We start from the raw sequence: 21,180 nt of genomic DNA, 5'->3' as shown, positions 1-21,180 counted from the left end.
GCTCCGAGCTGTCAGCACAGAGCCTGACGTGGGGCTCAAAGTCACGAACCACTAAGATCATGACCTGAGTTGAAGTCGGACGCTTACCAACTGAGCCACCCAGGCGCCCCCAAAGTCGAGTGTATTTAGCCATACTCAGCTCGTAACAGAGTGAATGAGTAAGTGGAATAATAATTCGTGTTATAGCCTATTGCTACGGGAACTGGCAACAGAACAAGTTGGTAAAGGCAGGCGGAGGAACTCGTTTTTGAAGAATTAGAACCAAGGGGCTCCATAATCACCTGGCATCTGTTCAGTGTTGTACCTGTAGTAGAAACGTGCATGTTGGGAACTCCAGGGATCTTTCCATCCTTCACTAAAAGTCCTGGTCAGCTGTGGCCACGGCGTGGCACTGCTTAGTTACCATCTATACTGAGCGGTCATTCGCATAGGTTCCTTGGTGTGTGCACGGTCATCTTCCAGCCTTGGATCCTTGGCAGTCCTTAGGGCCCCTTAATACTTGTGCCCCTGTCTCTCAGTTTCGGCCGTTAAAAAGTCAGTTATACAAGGGATGCACTTGGCATACAGACAGCCCATCATTGACTATCCTACGTCAACTTTGGCCTTAATGGAAAAGTTGATAACGTTAGTATCAGCCAGGATGTGGTAAGGTGGGCCCAGCTGTGTGTTATATTGGAAGAATAAGCAGGAAGGATGTTGGGGGACTTCTGTGGCCTTGAGCGCACTGGGATCTTGCTTTTCTTTCTTTTTAGGTTTTAACCTGTTCTTCCCTTCAAGTCTCTGATCTCTGAGACTAGGCCTTCACTTGACGGTCATGTATTTCTTGCTTCTTTTGTTTCCCCATTTCACTCTGCCCTGTTGTTGTTAATAGCTATTTATTTATTAAAAGAATTATTTTCGATGTTTATTTATTTTTGAGAGCTAGAGATAGAGCGCGAGTGGGGGAAGAGGAAGAGAGACAGGGAGACACAGAATCTGAAGCAGGCTCCAGGCTCTGAGCCGTCAGTACAGAGCCAGAGGCGGGGCTCAAACCCACGAACCATGAGATCGTGACCTGAGCCGAAGTCAGACGCTTAACCGACTGAGTCACTCAGGCGCCCCAATAACTGTTTATTTTAATTTTCCACTACACCCTGTCTCTGCATTGGCCCAATCTCGGCTGGCTATCCTTTGCTTTAGACTCTATGACATTGCTTCTATGACATTACTTCTCCATTTAATATATGTTGTCCCACAACACGTTTCCCTCCTTTCCATGAAGATTTTCTTTTTTCTTTTTTTAAGAGGAAGCAGCATCTTTTTTTTTTTTAATGCTTATTTATTTTGAGAGAGAGGGAGAGAAACAGGGAGAGAGACAGAGAGAGAGAGAGAAGCAGGGAGAGAGAGAATCCCAAGCAGACTCCATGCTGTCAACACAGAGCCCAGTGCGGGGCTCGATCTCATGAACCACGAGACTGTGACGTGAGTAGAAATCAAGACTCACTTAACTGACTGAGCACTCAGGCGCCCCTCCGCAAAGATTTTCTAGACTAATTCTGACCACCTTTGAGGATACTAGCATCTGAGCTCTATTTTTCTCTCGACAATAAAATTGGGAGAAATTTTTTTCATACCTTAGAAGCTTCCCTGAGCCAGTTATTTTCTGGGCTGATAAGAAAGACAGCAGCACTCTTCTAGGTTTGCCTTTTGAGGGTCTGAGTGTTTAATGGGTCTGTCACACAACACAGTCGCTTAACCTTAATATGTAATAAATACAAAAGTATCTTTCTTCACGGTGCGCTGCTTTTCCCGTACAACTATCATTTATATCTCCTCAAAAATAATGTTGTAGCGTTTTGCTTTATCCTGATCTTTGTGGTTGAGTTGGTGCCAGTCAGTAACGCCACATTTTGTAGCTGTGTTGCAAAGTGACATCTTCATTAAGGTTGAGTCCGAAAAGCCTATTGAGAAAAGCCATTCAGGGCAAATAAATGCAACGAAATCTGACTTGATTTCCGTTTCCCCTTGCCCATTTTTTGGCCCATTATTAAAGCATTTTTGCCCCTTATTAAAGCATTTCATGAATTCGATTGTTCTCATTTTGCTGAGTCAGAGCACAGTTGGACTTTGGTAGCTGTAAATATACTACATTTCAGGAGGTGTTGCAAATGTTTTTATTAGTGCTGGAGAAGAGATGATATGTACTTTAGAATTTGGGAAGTGAACAAAACACTTTGGGGCGACGAAGAATATTTTTGTCACTTTGTTTTTATTTTAGAGTAATATTATAAACATAACACCTTTCTAGCTTTTCCTGTGTCTATAATAATTTTGAGAAAGCTGTGTCTAGATATAGTGGTGATGACAGTTTTGCTTAGTATATCAGGGTACATTTAGAGAAAATGAAAAAAAGGTCTTAAAGCAACATATAGCTTCTTAGGTTGATGTCTGGGCATTTACAGAGAAACAATCTTAAAGGAATTGTATTGTATCCATTTTATTAATGCATATCTTTGATGAGCCTAAACCTGAAGCTAATGGTGGACAAATATGTATGAAAATTGGGGATTGTCAGTAATGAAGATGAAGGAATTCATTCATTTGTTCAACATATATGAAGGGCTTCCTAGATGCTGTGATTTATGAATATTTTTACATATTTACTTTAGAGTTAAAGATTTTTTTTTGAAATTCATCTTATCAGATTCAATATTTCTTTACGATAATTATAGGACATTAGATTTATAATTTAAAAACCCAGATTAAAAATGTACAGTGTTCAAGAATTTTATCAAGACAAAGTGCTGACTTCACCACACTTAGCAACGTGTGATGTGGTAACACCGATTGATGGAGAGAGGAGGAATCTTGGAGATAATTCAATATACTTATTTATTTGGCAAGTATTTACTCTGTGCTGGCTTACGATAGGTGCTTGTGCCACAGTGGGAAACAACGTATCAATGGCACTTGTATTCTTAGAAACTACATTCTAGTAGTGGAGATTGAGAGCAGACAAATTAATTAGTTAAATTGGGATTATGGAAGTTTGTTGAAAAAAAAAAAGGTGCTATAATAGAAAACAAATGGTAAAAGAATTTTAAGAAGAAGGTAATTAGGGAGGTGCTCCCTGAAGACTTTATCTGGAGGCTCAGATCCGTAAGAGAGAATGAGCTTGGTAAGGACATCTCACATCAAGGACATCGCCTAAAGCAGGAAAGAGCCTGGACTGTCCACGCAACTTAACAAAGGCCTATGTGATAGGAAGGCCGTGTGGACAGCGGTTTGGGGGGGGACTGGAGGGAAGGCAGGGGCCACACTGTTGTGCTTTGCTGTATGGAGTTTGGATTTTAATCTCTATGCAATGGAAAACTATTGAACAAGCAATAGGTATGATCTAATTTGTATTTTTAGAAGCGCACTTTTGGCTTCTGCAAAGAAAATAGTTTGCAGTGGGGCAAGCTTAGAAGCAGGCAGATCAGCTAGGAGGCAGTTTTGTCGTGGACGAGGTCGAAGATCTGATGAAGGTGGAAAGATTGGAGGCTCGCTCTGGAAGCAGAGTTGACTTGACTTGCCCGTGGGCTGGACGTGAGGATGAGACACACCATAGAATCAAAGATGACTCCTAGTTTTGGCCCGAAAAACAGGAAACTGTGGTGCCGGTTGTTCTAGTGGGGACGTTGGTTGGGTGGGAGTTGCAGAGGAGGGTTGAGGCCGGTCTCAGACTTAGGTTAATTTGCCATATTTATAAGAGACAGGTGGTGGTGTCCAGTAGGCGGTATGGAGCTGAGAAGAAAGGCACGAGCTGTAGACACAAAATTGGGGGAGTTGTCAGATGGTATTTAAAGCTGTTGGGGTAAATGAGACAATCCAAGGGAAAGATTGCAAATAGAGAAGGAGCATGTGGCTCGAGGCCAAGTGCGAGGATGCTCGAGCATTTAGAGATTTGACCGAAACAGAGCTGGCGGAGAACGTTGAGAACGAGCAGTCAGGAAGAGAACCGGAAGAGTGTTCCATCGCGGAAGCAATGAGAAGAGAGGGTTTCAGGAGGAAGGGGGTCGTCATTGGGTAGAAAGCTGTCGGGAGGTAAAACCAGATAAAGGCAGAAAAGGATCCACGTACCTTTATAATCAGCTTCTGCTTTCAGAACTCTTATCTTGTTTGTCTTTGCGTCCCCGGCATCTAGCATCTAGCCGGACACATAATAGATACGAGGAAAATAGTTGTTGAATGATTAAATGAAAGAGAGTTTCAAAAGAGAGCTGTATCATGAATGAGTCAGTCAAGAATTAAATTCAGCAGTTGATCTTTTAAGTGAGTTTCTAAATCCATTGAGACAACGTTACTATCAATTGCTAACAAACTGATAAAAACATATCAGAAGTTTTTGATTTTCCGCGTGACTTCAGGAACATGACTGCATTCTTTTTGGACAAGTACATACATTCCATCTTTGTTCCAAAAGAGAGGTGCTTACATTGGTTTGGAAAAAGAGGGAATATTTGCATGTGTGCGTGTGTAATGTTCGTTTCATTTAGTGAAACTGGCATCAAAATAGTTCAGCTCCTTCCACCGAAGTTTGAAATTGAAATTGCAGAAATGGTGCAAAGCACCTTAGTGTCTTTAGACATTTTATTCTTTCTTGATACGGTCAGAGAGTTTTAGTAAGCCTTGGCCAAGGGAAATGATGGAGGAAGGAATTAATAGCAAAGAGATTTGTTTAATGGGGAAAGAGTCAGTCACTTTTAATAATGTCATGTGCAGCCTGTATCCCTGTTAACCCTTGATTTTCTTCAATCTTATCTCTGCCTCTTCCAAGTGAAGAGGAAGGTACAAATCAACCAATCGAAACTTGTAAGACTTCTACATGATCTGTTAATACCCCCTGTAGATAGATTAAGGAAAAAATAATAAAAGATCTCTTGCAACTCGTCAGGTAGTGGAGCTTAGTATGATATTGCAGAATTAGTAGCGTATAGTTTACTTGCAGCGGGTTCTATCTATAGACAGAAAACCTGTGTACCTTTCGGTACTGTATTCAATGCCGAGTCTTCTGTTAATACCAGATTGGAACGCTGAAGGACTTTATTTTTTTTTAGAGAAGGCCCAAGTGAGCGAGGGGGGGAGAGAGAGAGAGAGAATATCCCACAAGGGGTAAAGAGGCGGAGTGGGGCGGGGGGCGGGGAGAGAAGGGAGAGTGAGAAGGAGGGCTCACCTGGGGCTCATGTTTTTACACGAAGTGGGGCTCACGCTCACCCGATGTGGGACTCGAACTCACCAACTGTGAGGTCATGACCTGGGCAGAAGTCAGAGGCTTCACGACTGAGCCACCCAGGCGCCCCTGAGTACTTTAAAAATATCAATGGCTATGTTACTTCTAGATTTCCAGTACATCCATATGGTGCTTATTTATGCAAAAATGTTTATGCCTATGTGATTTCATGGAATCACTGCCTCGTGAGGCAGGGTTCATTATCTTTTAGCCCAAGATCCCGTAACCAGTCACTATCAGAGCTAGCCTGCAAATCTAGGTCTCCTGATTCCAGATCCCTATGTGTTTCCATCTCAGACTGCCAGAAGTGACGGTCATGTTCCCGGCTGTACATCCAGGGCCGTGAGGTTGCCGATGTGGGTCACTATGCATAGGGCGAGGAGTACCTAGTTTTTCTCCTTTGTTGCTGGACGTTCATTTGGATTAAAACCCTAGCAAAGAATGCATCATAAATCTCTCCTCCGCATGTGTAAATAGCGGCTTCTTGTCCAAAATCAATAGCCTAGAATTCTAGATCATTAACTTGGCTGTATTCTAATAGATTATGGTTCCCTATCAAATTAAATTGCTTGGTCCTGGAGGAGGGGCAAGAGTTTTAATCTTTGAGGGAAGTTTCTGGAATGGTGTGTGTGCTGTCAGGCAGCCATTAAGGATTATGGGTGTTGCAGATTAAATTCATTGAGAGTCAGCTGCTGATCTGTTAGGAATGAGTGCTTGGCATCTGTCAAGGCAATTCTTTTAGGGTTTTCTAAGTGACAGCCGTTTATAATAGCAAGAAAGATTGCTTTTAACGAAAAGGCATAATAGCAGAAACCTGAACTCTGAGGCGGTCATGCTGTAATATGAAAGTTCAAATATTGCTAATGTTTCCCAAATCATTGGTCAGAGAATTTAGGCTGTCATAAAAACTGATGCCCACGAAGTGACCATGTAGGAGTGAGGCTCCTTTTGCAAAAAAAAAAAAAAAAAAAAAAAAAAGGAATTGAAAGAAGCAAATTGTTAGCACTGGCTCTCAAGACAGAAACCATAGATCACGGAAATGACAGTCCCTTAGTTTGTATCAGTTTTGTGTCGTCGTCGTTGTTGTTGTTAGAGAGCCCTTCAAGATCTCTCGACTCATCATGTAGAAAGCGATGCTAGTCATGTTTATTTTCCAGGATGGGAGGAGGATCCAGGAAACGAGAGTTGGAACTTGGCAGCTGTTACTCTGAAATAAGGGGAAAAATAGAACCTGTTCCGTTGATGCCAAATTAAAATGGTTGATGGACTCTGGGAGCATGATTCAGGCTAAATGAAACCTGTGTGAGAATCACTTGGAAGAACCTAAAGTCACCCCAAGGCATAGAAAATCAACTTGCGTGGACGGTAGAGCAATACACAGGCCAGAGCCCCGGATAGGCAGAAAATAGGATCACAGCGACAGTTTGTTTCTGAGCTCCGTTTGTCCTAACTTATGGCATCTTGGAAAAAATGCTTACCTTCTATGGGCATTTACACATCTGTTAAAAGGGAATTATAATTGCCTTTCACTGTTAGGAGGATTATGCAGTATTTCTAAAAGTTTTGAGCTTCTTAGAGGCTTATACTTAACAGAAAGTTATGATAAAGATCATAAAGGTTTATATATAGCAAAAATACAACAACTGGATTTTGACCAAGAATTTTCTCACACAAAAATTGCAAGAACTACAGGGTCAGGCAGCTTCGGAGTACGTAAGAATGTCTAAATCTTCTAGGCAGGAATGGCGGCCGTTGATAAATGAGGAAGATAATTTCTTTGGACAGAGATTAGCTTTGGATTTTGTCAGAAAGGGATAGTTTAGCATGGTAGGCTGGTTATCTATTGTTGTAAAGCAAACCACTTGAACACATGGTGGTTTAAAATAATAGCCATTTTATTTGCCCATGATTCTGTGGCTCAGCATTTTCTACTGGGTTCTGTAGGGATGATTCTTTGGCTGGTCTCTCTTAGGGTCACTCATTCAATGGATATAATCACTGGTGGTTCAGCAGAGGCTGGTTGCGCCATGATGGTCTCACTCGCATGACTGGTGTTGGTGTGGATGTTGATACTGGCTTTTGTCTGGGCTTCTCGTCTTCAGGGAGAGTAGCCTGGGCTTCTCCACATGGCTGTCCCAGGGTCCTAAGAGGCCAACAGAAGTTGCAAAGCACCCTGAGGTCAAGGGTCAGAACTCTTAGGAAGTCACTTCACTTTGCTATTCAAAGTAAGTCACAAGGTCAGCCTCGATTTCAGGGATGGGGAAGCAGCTTCCTCCACCTGTTGATGGGTCAATGGAAAGTCACATTGCAAAGGGCTGTGGAGAATTATTACAACTCCATTTGCATGCAAACAATCTACTACACATCATGGGGGAAGGGCAAAGGATAGTTAGGTAAAATGGTCTACTAGTAAATTTAAAATTGAAATAGAAGAATTATATCATGAAAAGCTGGGGGAGAAGCCCCAAGATAGCCTAAGATCCAAACAGGAAAGACCATGAACAGTCTAAGTTTTTGAAAGTATACATGAATATTTTTGAAATATAAAAATATGATATGAAGAATTCTTTTTTTAAATTTTTTTGATGTTTACTTATTTTTGAGAGAGAGACAGAGCGTGATTGGGGGAGGGGCAGAGAGAGAGGGAGACACAGAATCAGAAGCAGGCTCCAGGCTCTGAGCGGTCAGCACAGAGCCCCATGTGGGGCTCGAACCCACCAACTGCGAGATCATGACTTGAGCTGAAGTCGGATGTTTAACCGACTAAGCCACTGAGGCGCCCCTGAAGAATTCTGATCTAGTGGTTTTTTGATATAACTGATATGTGTTAATACAGCTTCTGAAATAGAAACCAGGACTTGAGCGGTAGCAAGGCAGCCAAGGAAAAAGTAAGAGGATTCTGATACTTGTGGGTGGCAAGTTTATGTATTCTTGGGGTAAGACAGTTTGCTATAGAAGGAATAACACAAAAGAATATTCGGGAAGGAGAATCCTTTTTAAAAAGTGAATTTCAAAAATCTTTATGAACTTAGAGATGTATATCAGTTTGACATGTGTCTTTACATAACAGTCACTGAACATGATGAGGACTCCCAGGCCTCCCCCCCCCCCCATATTAAACTTTTATCACAAATTCTCATGTTTTTGATCTGGATACACATTTGAAAAATAAACCTAGGACTTATAGTTGGTGAGGATTCTGGGAAGATGGCAAGGTAAAGTGGTTCACTATCCTGCCATTCTCCATTCTACTCTGCCTCTCCTGGCCCAGACCAACCCCTGCAGCCAACAGAACCCGCAGTGCAGGGAAGTCCTGAGCTCTGTGGAAGTTGAGGGTGAGAGGGAGCGGGTGGGGGCTTACTTCCTGGGCTGGATGGGGCTGGCAATAAAGATGGGCATCTGATAAGTCCTGGGGGAGGATCAGAATGCATCGGATACTATATAGAGCCTGATCTACAAAGGTTGAGGGAGTCTTGGGAGGAAAATTGAAAACCTCCCTCGCCCCACTGTGTGCGCGTGACTGTGTGGGTACGTGTCCCACAAAAGACCAAGGAGAAGACGAACCCTTGGGCTGAGTCCTCCCTGTTTCGGAGGCTGGGAGAGAGTGAGGAGACTCTAGAACATAAAGCCCTCCCCCTTGGTGCCTCGGCAGGGCCCTGGTGCCTGCCTGCTGTCGCACTGCTCCAGGAGTCGCTCTACAGGAACAGAGGCCACTGTGCTCCCACTGCTGATGCAAGTGCAGCCACATGGGTCCTCCAACAATCCGACCTGAACCCCAGCAATACAACAAAGAGAAATAATGGCACCACAGCCAGCGAGAAGACAGTCCGTGAGAACAGATAGAACACACGGTTAATGCGATAGAGCAGCGGCTGGAGACGGATGACAACCTGACAAAACGTAGTTAAGAGCGTATAAGGAGATTTAAATGCAGCACGAAAAGGCTTCCTAGAGATGAAATGCGTGAATTTCCAATCAAACATTTCAGCAAATGAATTAAAGGAGGCGACGATTATTCATGAGGCTTGAATTAGCACCCTGGCCAGTCAGGCAGAAGAACCCGAGAGCACAGAACAGAAATATAAAGGACGGAAATCACAAGAGAAAATAGATCCAGGAAATGCAATGTGTGAGTAACAGGAAAGGCAGAAGGAGGCAAAGGAACGGATGGAGGAAAGGCCATAATGACATAAATATAAGAAACGATTTTTCTGAGCTTTAATATCAAGACTGGAGTCTATAAATTAAAAAAAAAAATTGTAATGTTTATTTTTGAGAGACAGCGTGATTGGGCGGGGGGCAGAGAGAGAGGGAGACACAGAATCTGAAGCTGGCTCCAGGCTCTGAGCTGTCAGCACAGAGCCCAATGCGAGGTTTGAACTCACCAACTGCGAGACCATGACCTGCCTGAGCCAAAGTGGGACGCTTAACTGACTGAGTCACCCAGGTGCCCCTGGAGTCTATAAATTCAAATGGCTCATCAAGTTCCAGGCAAGATTTATGAAAAAACACATCTCTGTATATATTGGGAAAGTGCTTGAACTCTTGAGAATAAAAAGCAAAATCTTAGAAGCTTCCAGACAGAGAAAACAAATGAACTACCATGAAGAAGTATCAGACTAGCCCCAGATTTCTCATGTATGACAGAGAGTGCTAGAGACAGTGGAGTAACTTCCAGAGACAAAAAGCCAGCAGCCTAAAAGCCACATACATACCCAAGCTGCCATTTCCCTGTCAGAGTAAAAGAAAATTTGCTGCTCTGTAGGAACGCAGAGATGCCATGACCCGTTTTCTGACAAAAATACTCCAGAAACAGTATCAAACAAAAAGTATCCACATGAGAAGTTCAACAGAAACACCTCAAGGTGAGGAGAGATACTAGCAGAGGAAATTTTTCTACATTAATCAGTTAACTCAAGTGGGAAGGAAAGAATAAATTGGAAGATAGCAGTCTTGACATTCAATGAAAATGAACTAAAATTTCCCCATTAAACGTTTGATACTGTCAGACTGAGTTAATACGCAAAATGCAGTAATCTGGTGTTTATAAAAAAAACACTTGAGACAAAGTGAGAGAAGGTGAAAAATAAAAGGATGGACGAAGATCCCATGCAAATACGGACAGTCAGAAACTAGCAATATGAGGTTTAGACAGGTAGTATTTAAGGGAAAGGCGTAAATAAGATAAGCCAAGACATTACATAATAATTTTTAAAAGGCACAGTTGATGAGGGAGGTAAATAAACCTGTATGTATAGAATAACATAGCCACTAAATCTGTAAAGCAAAATTATTACAAATGCAAATATAGTTATGGTGAGAAATTGCATAAACATCTCTTGCTTGTCTCAACCTGTGTTAACCTTGTATAGAACCCTAAGAAGGAGAAATTGAACAAATAAAAAAGTTGGATTTGATGGGCATGGGACACCTCACATCCCTTAACACAGAATATTCGTTTCTGAATCAGATGCAAAACTTGATCATATACTTGACCACAAAGAAGACCTTAGCAAATTCAAAGGCAAGGGATTTTTATAGATCTTGTTCTCTGATCATAACACAGTAATATTAGAAATAAATGATGGAAGGTAGTAAAAAGACCCTTTACTGTTTGGAAATTTAAAAACATTCTTTAAAACCTTAGCATCAAAGGAGAAAACAAAAGTCAATTTAGAAGATACCTAGATATCTGTCAAAGGAGCACAATTTATTCCAAAAGGCTTGGGATAGAGTGAAAGCTGTAGCTAGTGGGAATTTTACAGCCTTTAGATGTTTTCATTACTTGAGAATAAAGACAAATTGTACCCTTATTATAAAGTGAGAAAAAAGAATGACAAAACAAACTAACAAGTTAGAAAGAGGGAATAATAAAGATGAAAGCTGAAGCTCATAAAACAAAAAATAACGTAAAGGACAAATGCATTTTATAGTTCTTTGAAACAGCAAAATAGATACAAAGATTCATGTGTTTGATTAGGAAATAAACAGTAAAAATTGTACAAGACCAGAAATGAGAGCAAAGACGTAATCAGAGAGGCAGGAACGAATCAAAGAAGATAGCAAAGAGAACGGTATTCAACGCTATGGCAACGAACTTGAAAAACTAGAAGAGATAGGTTATTTCCTTGCCAAATATAAATGTCCAAATTTGGAAGAAAATAAAATTAGGACTGTATCTTATACCGTGTATAAAACTGAAAACAAGTTAAAAATAAAGCGAGACAAACTTTGTAGGAAAATAGCCACATGTATAATATTAGGAGCAGCATTAAGATCGGAGACCTAGAAGCTACAAGAGAGAGGATGAACACGTGATTGTCCGAAGAGTCAAATATTTTGCATTTCAAAACATATGAAGCAAAGCCAATACATAGTAAAATTTGAGGAAGCGTTTGCAATACAGAGGACAGAGTTTCATGTGTCTCATGACAAGGAATGTTTACAAATGGACAAGAAAGGCCCAACAATCCAATAGAAAAATAAGCAAAAAATGAGAAGGTGTAGTTCAGAGAGGAGCGGACACAGAAAGCCAACAGGTGAGAAGGCACTCAGACCCAAATCATGATGTGTCACCGCTCAGACGGGCAAACATTTGAAGTCCAATAGCATCTATCGCTGGTGAGGGACAAAGTACATTTATTTTATTTATTTATTTTTTTTTAATTTTTTTTTTTTTAATGTTTATTTATTTTTGAGACAGAGAGAGACAGAGCATGAACGGGGGAGGGTCAGAGAGAGAGAGGGAGACACAGAATCCGAAACAGGCTCCGGGCTCTGAGCTGTCAGCACAGAGCCCGACGCGGGGCTCGAACTCACGGACTGCGAGATCGTGACCTGAGCCGAAGTCGGCCGCTTAACCGACCGAGCCACCCAGGCGCCCCCAAAGTACATTTGTTAACACTGGTTGACGTACGTGTTACACTCCTGTTGGAGAGCAGGCTGGCCATATCTGTTAGGGGTAACAGCTGTTTGACTCAGGAACTCCACTCCTTTTCTTTCAAAGAAATAAAAACACCCGGACGTAAGGATGCGTATCAAGAGGTTGTGTTCTGCCGAAATGTATGTGTTGGGGTAGAATGGAGATGGATGAACGTCTACCAGGAGAGAGGTGGTTGGCTGTATTACGGTGTATCCAAATGATGAATGAAATACGCACGCATGAAAAAAGGAAGTTTTCATCAGTTGACTTGAGAGCTTTTCATGAACCGTTATTGAATGGGAAAAGCAAGATGCGGACAAGTGGGTATTAAATAGTCAAGACAATGGAAAACACGGTGCTTGTGTGTGCCATTATAATGATATGTACTGGATAAATACATGTACATGGAACTATATACGGAAGAAACATACCAGCTAGTTAATATGTGTGACCGGGGGGGGGGGGGGGGGGGAAGAAGGTCGCATTGACGCTGATGTGGATGGAGGGAGTGAAGAGGAGAAATGAGCCAGATACACAAGAACACACACACTCATGCGTGCGGACACGCACACACACGCGACTAATAAACAATGATATTTATGACGACCTTTGCGTGTTTAGTAAATTTAAATTTGTATGTATATGTGCATGTGTGCTCGCGCACACAAGTGAAATTTTAAAAGTACATGTATCCAGTTTTACAAATCATTTATAATTTCTGCCCTAGCAAGGAGGAACCTAGATCTAAAAACATAATACATTCTCAAATCAAATACAGCATGGTAATTGTGTCCAGGGCTCTTGGAGTTGTAAGTAGCAGAAATCCAATCAAAACACCAGCAGAAGCAAAGAAGGGAATTCATTGGCTCACAGGAGCCTCCACCCAGGTCCGGTTCACCTGGTGTCAGGTGTCTGCCTTTTGCCTCTGTCTGTATCTCCACCTTCTGCTGTCTTGTATTTCTCCTTTTGGTTTTGGCTTTGGCTTTTTCTCCCTTTTTCTCCCTCTGGAGGGCAGGACAGTTCCTTGAAACATCTTTTTCTGGTCTGTGCGCCCTCCCTCGGCCTTCCGGGTCACAAAGCCACACCTCTGGAGAGAAGGGAGGCAGCGCGGGCAGTGGACGGTAGAAACACAAGTCACATGGTTTGAGTGTGCGGGGAGCACGTCCCCGCAGAAGCGGTGGCAGTGGCAGAAGGGGGTGCAGGTCTGTGTAAAGGAGAAAACCAGAAGATCCCAGGTAGACGGAAACCACAGATGTCTGCTGGAGGCTTTGCCTCAAGTAGAAGCAAAATTTGCATCTTTAAGATCAAAAGAATTGAGCAGTGGAGGAAGTGGGTTTGAGTCAAACAATAAGTACCGTACATTTAGGGCAGTGCAATTAAACGTTGGTCTGATAGCACCAAGATTCACAGTAGGTAATTATTTACGTGGATGGTCTTACCCCAGATGACTTATAAAAGGATTAAAGACTATTAAGTGGTTGATAAGGAATATCACCTTCATATATTTAAATATGTATTTTTCCAGGAAAAATAAAGAAAACCTTTTCCCAGCTTTATTGAAATGCAGTTGACATACACCATGGTGTAAATTTAAGGTGTAACCGTGATGTGATACGTGTACATATTGCAAAATGTTTACCACGATAACATTGGTGTAACACATCTGTCATCTTGCATAATTATGTGTATTTATTTTTGAGGCAGTTTTAGCATGCCAGACTCTCTCCCCTGTGCCTGCTGAGACAGACTTTCAGCAGTAGTTCTCCTCAAGGAACGCGCCAGACCGGCGTGTCTTAAAGATTCCGTTCATTTCAATATTGACTTAACAGTAGTGCCTGGATGTTTAGGTGATAAATAAGTGACATTTCAATTTTGTGGAAGAAAAAAAAAAAGAAAAGAAATGGAATTACAGATCATAGAGGGAAAGATAAGTTGATCTGAAATACCTACTGACAGAAAAATCCAGGCTATTAAAAATACCAAAAATATGTAGGTATTTCCTTTCCCTTCCCTCCCCTCCCTTCCCCTTCCTACCCCTCCCCGCCCTCTCCCCTCCCCTCTCCCCTTCTTACTTCTTACTTTTTACCGTGAAAGATAACACCAGTACAGAAACAACGTATTGCCCGATGGCATGTCACCAAGTGAGCACTCCTGAGAACCCAGAGGACCATCAGCCTATCAGCCGGTGCCCTCTGACCCCGCTTCTCCACCCCTTCAAAGGCATCCGAGATCCTGACTTGGACGTTAATCAATTCTTGGCTTTCTGTCTTAGCTTTACCACCTAAACTTGCATCTGCACAGCTTAGTTTTGACTGTGTGTGTGTGTGTGTGTGTGTGTGTGTGTGTGTGTGTGTGTGTTTTGAGCTTTCTAAAAATGGAACCCTGCGGTATGTGCTCTTTTGGGTCTGACTTCCTTCACTCCGCATCGTGACTGTTGCCCGCAGCTCTTGTCAGGGGTGAACGCATAGCTTTTGGAGAACCAAATAACTCTGACTCGTGGCAGCCCAATGAAGTTACAGATTTTCGGTTATTAGTCGAGTCCTTTGAGAGACCCTCGAGTCACAAGGAGACAGATGAAGTATTTACTCTTAAGAACTCCAGCAGGTGGTACCCTGCCTTCCCGAGAGGAACGATCGCCATGCTGCTTTATGGCATCCCAGGAAGAAACCCTTGTCCTGGCCGCATTTCCAGGGATGCAACTCAAGGCTGTCAGCCAGCCCTGCCCAGTGGGGGGGCCTCTCTCAGAGGCAGGACTTAAAGTATTTCTGCTGGTGGGAGCGGGTTTGCTATGGTTGGCCTTAGGACTGAAGTAGAGGTCTCTTTGATTGGATATTTGAACATCTGGTATTTTCTTTGCATGTTACAAGAAGCCCCCGATGTGAAGTTTTATAAAGAGGAACATTATCACATAACACCGTGTCACCACCTTCGAAGGTCCGATAGAGTGGTTTTCTGTGACAAAAGGAAAGCTTTGTTTCAAAGCGTGATACAGAAAGTATTAATGGGACGAGCTGCTCATCAAATGCTGAATTTTCACATCCATGTAAGCTTCTTGCTGATGTTACTAGATGCACAGTCTAGCTTTCTCTGATTTTGCTAACTTATCCTCACTGAATATTTCACTTGCTCTTTTCCAGATGTCTCGGCGTATATGTTTACATTTTGTCTTTTACTTTTTCACACACCTTCACACACATCGGTCCTTTCGATGGCGATGGAGGCAGTCACTGCTGCGAATTCTACCCCTATTACTAGTTTTAGCCCGCCTGGGTTTTGGAAGGCATTAAGGCTGAGTGGGAGGACCGCTGCACAGAAAACAGAACATACTCCTTTGGGATGGGCCTTTGGTCTGTGCGTGGCCACAGGGGACGCCTGACAAGGGGGAGCTGTCCAGGAAGCGGAACTGCCTGGTGCCGGGCCCCATTCTGTGAAGGTGGCAAGGACTGGGTATAGTGACAGGGATAGAACATCTTCGTGGCCCTTGGCTCCCCTCCTGGAGATAGATGTCCATCCCACAGGAGACCCAAGAACCCAGCTTTGTAGAATTGTGGGCAAGATACAGTCCCATTTCGTGATCACATGGGCACATGCTTCAGGACCAGGAATGAAGAAAACATTGAGGGCACATGGAAAGAAAGGGCACAGAAGAGAGGATGTGTGTGTCTGTATATCCTTTTTTTGTGTGTAAGAGTAGATATACAGAAATTGGCTTATGATGGCAGTTTTGAAATACATGCATTCGTATACAATAAACTCTATTAAAAAAAAAAAACCCAGGGCACCTGGGTGGCTCAGTGGGTTAAGCCCCCAACTTCGGCTCAGGTCATGCTCTCATGGTTTGTGAGTTCAAGCCTCACATTGGGCTCTGTGCTGACAGCTCGGAGCCTGGAGCCTGCTTCGGATTCTGGGTCTCTGTCTCTCTCTGCCCCTCCCCCACTTGTGCGCGCTCTCTCTCTCTCTCTCTCTCTCTCTCTCTCTCTCTTTCCCTCAAAGATAAATAAATGTAAAAACTAAAAACTAAAAAAAACCCCAAAAAACAAAAAAAACCCTGCCTCCGTGTTTTGGGTCATACTAGAGATTCTGTTTATGGAGTGACTTCCTTTTCCCAACATTATGTCTCGTAACTGCCATCCATTATGCCTTTTTGTATTATATGATATCAATTAACAAATTAGCTGAAGTCATAAAAAGGAAGATAATATATATTCACAAGCCAGCTGTTCATAATTCCAAATATTTCAAGTCGAGGCACCCGCTGCCTCTTCTCTGTTAAGCGGGATGACCCACAGCGAAGTTAATCCTCGAAGAGTTGTGCTGGGCTTTCTAGAGCTGCTCCGGCAGCCTTCCGCCACTGGGCTTGGAAGTGTGCTCAGAAATTCAAGTACATTTCGATATTTTCCCCAGCAAAACATAAGATCAATCTCTTACCAAAACAGTCATACACGTCAAAGCCAAATACTGGTGATGTGGAGACGGCCCAGACTTCAGCCCCCTTTGTGACTGCTAATAATTGAGGACTGACTGGGCGCACGAAATCAAGCCTCAGCCTTCTGTCCAAAGCCAGTAACAGCACCCGAGGGCCGACGTTAGGCACTGTTGACTCTATTATGCTTTCTGTTCACTGCAGAGACAGAGTTTACGTGAAATAAACTGGGCGAGTAGGGGAACTTTGAGGACTTCGTCCCCATAGCCATGCATGCACGATTCTTCTCGCTTAGAGATGCAACTGTGCGTGTATTGTTTACTTCTCTTTTAAATGTTTGCTTATTTTTCTAGCGATAGAGCAGGAGTGTGAGTGGGGGAGGGGCAGAGAGAGAGGGAGAGAGAGAATCCCAAGCAGGCTCTGTGCTGTCAGCGTAGAGCCCGACGTGGGTCTCAAACTCAAGAACCGTGGGATCATGACCTGGGCTGAAATCAAGAGTCAGATGCGTACCCACTGAGCCACCCAGCTGCCCTTGTGTTTACTTCTCTTTTTTGAGAGTTAGACTTGGCCTGGTTGTAATGCTTGTGTCACGTGTCATCTGCCCCATTCTTCCCGGAGTGAATTTATCCTTAAGGCTTTCCTTCTTTTGTGTGTATTCCTAAGCACTGCTGAGGGTATTTAGAAGACTGGCATTTACACTATTGATGATCTGAATCAATCAGTCTGTACTGAATGGAATTTGATTGCAAATGTATCTGTTTCTGATACATGTCCCGTTCTGTTTTCAAAGGGCCCAGAAATGTTACGAGTTTCAGAGAGAGAATCTCTGTATCTAGTCAAAATCACGATGCTCTAGAATGTACTTAGACCAGTAGGAATCTGGATTCCTTCTTTCCTACCGTATCTGTGGACTGAGAAAGCTAAGCATGGAGACAACACTTTCCTGTCCTGGCGCAGAAATGTGAGGAGGTGAAGGGGCTCTAACCTTTAAATCTATGGCTTCTCAGCCACCGGAGCGCAGAAAATTCCAGAAAGCCCTTTTCAGTGAACTCTTCACTATATTAGAATCTCTTTTTTTCCTTTGCAGACCCTGCATGTGGCCTTTTTAAATATGTGTTTGAGACAGAGTGAATGTAGAAGCTCAAAATGCCTGGACGATTTCTGATTTCTGTCCCTCCTTTTCCTGCCCTTTGGCCCCACTGCCTGATTCGGATGATGTGATATTCAGAGGGACACCTTAATCAAAGTCATCCTTCAGAGAGACACTTCTGGCCAAAGACCGTGTCCACACCATTCAGGATGGCCAGTCAGCCGCTGGAAGATGGGGCAGACTCTCAGGTCTCCGACGAGCTCGAGTGTAAGATCTGTTACAATCGGTACAACCTGAAGCAGAGGAAACCCAAAGTGCTGGAGTGCTGTCACAGGGTCTGTGCCAAATGCCTCTACAAGATCATAGACTTCGGGGACTCCCCACAAGGCGTCATCGTCTGCCCTTTCTGCAGGTTTGAGACCTGTCTGCCGGATGATGAAGTCAGCAGCCTGCCGGATGACAACAACATCCTGGTAAACTTGACTTGCGGAGGCAAAGGCAAGAAGTGCCTGCCGGAAAACCCTACCGAGCTGCTGCTGACCCCCAAGAGGCTGGCGTCTCTCGTCAGCCCTTCTCACGCTTCCTCCAACTGCCTGGTCATAACCATCATGGAGGTGCAGAGAGAGAGCTCCCCGTCTCTGAGCTCCACTCCTGTGGTCGAGTTCTACCGGCCTGCAAGTTTCGACTCTGTCACCACCGTGTCCCACAACTGGACCGTGTGGAACTGTACATCCCTGCTGTTTCAGACGTCCATCCGGGTGCTGGTTTGGCTGCTGGGTTTGCTGTACTTCAGCTCCTTACCCCTAGGGATCTACTTACTCGTGTCTAAGAAGGTCACCCTCGGGGTCGTCTTTGTCAGCCTCGTCCCTTCGAGCCTTGTCATCCTCATGGTGTACGGTTTCTGCCAGTGCGTTTGTCACGAGTTTCTAGACTGCGTGGCCCCTTCTTCTTAACCGATGCGCAAACTAGGAAATTTGACACCCGTTGCCACCTTTGAAGTTAGGTCACCCATCATTTGTTTATTTTGTATTTCTCTGCGAGGAGCGTCCGTGACCTTAACGAAGCCGTTGGCCAAATGTTTGTGCTCTCTTTTTCCACCGAAACCTGGACTCTGTCGGTTTTCCTGTGTGCTGGACATAAAGACGTTCATTTCTACTTAGGGGTGGGCAAAGACGCAGAAATGTAGGAGGTAAGCCTTCCTAGAGCTCTTTCGGGGAGTCTTCCCCCAGAAATGGCCAAGATCTCCCCCAGCCCTGCTAGACAGGCCCCAGGGGCGAGGGGTCAGGCTGTAGTAAGGTCTTTGCAGACGGCTAGGGATGAACGATTTCTCTCGTAATCCTCGAGAATCTGTGGTGGAGGGTAGACACGAGAGGAAAGCTGTTCTGAGACACGGCCGCTTAAAAAGTGTGACTCCCCCTGCGCCCCCCCCCCCCCCCGCCTCCCCTCCCACACCTGGTTGTTGACGTTCCCTGGAATCTTCAGGTGTTTTCTCTCGAAGTTGAGGCCACTGTCTGTGGTCTGCTGCCCCAGCGAGGGGCTTGTTCCCTGCGCACAAGCCCCTTTGCCAAGAGCGAATCGGCCTCGTGCCCTTGTGCGGTTTCAATTAAATACCTGTTTTGCCACATCACTGAAGAGAAATTAAACCCACCGTGGACTTTGCATCACAGCGCCCTTCATGACAGAACATGGCCCCTTGTCTTTGAGATACACCCTTCCCTCCGTATTTATTTTCCTCTCGCCTCAGTCTTCTCTGAAATTCTCACAGCCCGGTTATTGTTCGTGGAAACCTTCCGTGGCGTCTCTCCCTAAAACGTTTTCGTTGAGTTTTGTCTTGTCAGCCACCTTGTTCAACGAGCCCCACCCCTTACCCAGAATGAGGTTCCCCTGGAATGAGTTGTTAGACACTCATGAGGCTTTGTTCCCCCCCCCCCCCCCACTGTATTTCAAATTCCACGGTGAACTTCTGGAACTTACTCCTCTAACGGTTTGGGGTGAATGAATTGTGGCCGTGGAAGCCCAGAAACAATTGTGGAGATGTTCTAGCTCACGGTCTGAGGTGCCGCGGACCGACGTATTTTGCTGTGCTGTACTGAATTGTAACCCAAACACAGTGGTTTAGGCCTGTGTGCAAAACTGTGTTGCAGGAGGCCGGGCAAAGAGATGGGCCAGAAGCAGAGCCGGCGGGCTGCTCGAGAAGACCCTCCCAGGAAACACAAAGGAAATGGCAGAGAACAACTTGACATATCGCTGGTCCCATTGGCAGTCCGTTTTAGAACGGGTTCAAGTTCTTACGTAATTGATTTCAAATAAAAGCGTAAGCCGTGTGACTCGTGTTAATGATTCTGTGACGGAGGGGTAGTCGAATATATATATTTACGAGAAGAAATTGTCTAGCAGGTTTTAGGTTTGAGGGAATAGAATGTCCACAGAAACTAGGCCAAAAAAAAAAAAAAAAAAAAGCGGTTTTCAGTTCCTAAAACCTGTTACTGATGATTAACATTAAAATATTTATTTCTCTTAGAAAAGGGCGTTAACTAAGACTACTTGAACTTGTTGGCGATGAAACATTCGTTGCGTGGCACCGTTACAGTGGGTCAGTCCAATCTCTGAATTTTCGGGAAGAGTTATTTTTAGAATAGTCGTAGTTTGATTTTAATCGTATAACTATTGACTCTGAGAATATGTCCACCCAAGGGGAGTATGACGGGAAAGCATACGTGGGGTGTGGCCCAATGAATTGGAGCCCCAAGTTACAGCTCAATACATTTATAATTTCATAAAATCTAGTTTAGATAGCATTGTGAATGCAGTTTCCAAAAACCCATTTGTACTTAGAGTAAATCTAATGTTTAGGAGGTGTTTTGTGGTTCGGATTTATATATTTATAAGGTTTTTTTTTTTAATGTTCATTTTGTCTAAAATGTAACATCAAATTAAATTGGTGAGTAATATGAGATTTCTAGAAAGCTCTGGTTGTGGGTACTGTGCATTTTGCTTATTTGTGTAATGTCTGCAGTGCTAAATTCGTGTTTCTTTGGATATTGTGATAGTCTCCTTTTTAAAAAGTTGCAGCTAACTTCATTTGGTTCTAAAGAGTTTTAAATGGAAGACAGCAAAAAACTCTTCATGCTGTTGAATGAAAACATGACAATGCTTCAATATTTTATCCACTGTGATAATATTTTGTTTGTCCATTAAATTGTTATTGTTTCCACACCAGAAGTGTGATTTCTTTGACTCATGGTTGAGATTCAGTTATTACTTTGGACTTCTGTTAACGTCAGATCATTGCAAACCTGAGCTTTCGGAAACACGGACGAAGATGAAACAAAACCATTATCTTTACCTTGATAAATAACATTTTTGGTTTTAATCTGCTTGACTCATTTTCCGGAATGTACCTTGCCACTCAGCAGAACAGTGTCCGTTTTAGTCGGGGAATCACTAGCCTTCTGTGCTCTGGGCAAATTTTTTAAATTACCCGATCTTTAAAT

The 21,180-nt window shown here is 43.5% G+C and overlaps 1 protein-coding gene and 1 pseudogene across 1 annotated transcript; one reads left to right on the top strand and one right to left on the bottom strand.

Annotated features, from left to right (window-relative positions):
• Positions 1-255: 255 nt before the first annotated feature.
• Positions 256-3,183, bottom strand: LOC125939479 (rRNA-processing protein FCF1 homolog; annotated as a pseudogene).
• A 14,532-nt stretch (positions 3,184-17,715) lies between these two features.
• On the top strand, positions 17,716-19,087 carry RNF182 (ring finger protein 182). The gene has a single exon (XM_049654934.1). It carries the CDS (start codon positions 17,896-17,898, stop codon positions 18,637-18,639), a length of 744 nt encoding a protein of 247 aa, XP_049510891.1. The 5' UTR covers positions 17,716-17,895; the 3' UTR covers positions 18,640-19,087.
• The last annotated feature ends 2,093 nt before the right edge of the window (positions 19,088-21,180 follow it).

This window comes from Panthera uncia (genome assembly GCF_023721935.1).
Source record: "Panthera uncia isolate 11264 chromosome B2 unlocalized genomic scaffold, Puncia_PCG_1.0 HiC_scaffold_25, whole genome shotgun sequence".
Classification (NCBI taxonomy): domain Eukaryota; kingdom Metazoa; phylum Chordata; class Mammalia; order Carnivora; family Felidae; genus Panthera; species Panthera uncia.
This window is presented reverse-complemented; position numbering and strand designations above follow the sequence as displayed.

Excerpts from the sequence above, each read along its gene's own strand:
- RNF182 (XM_049654934.1), top strand. The coding sequence starts at position 17,896 with ATGGCCAGTCAGCCGCTGGAAGATGGGGCAGACTCTCAGGTCTCCGAC.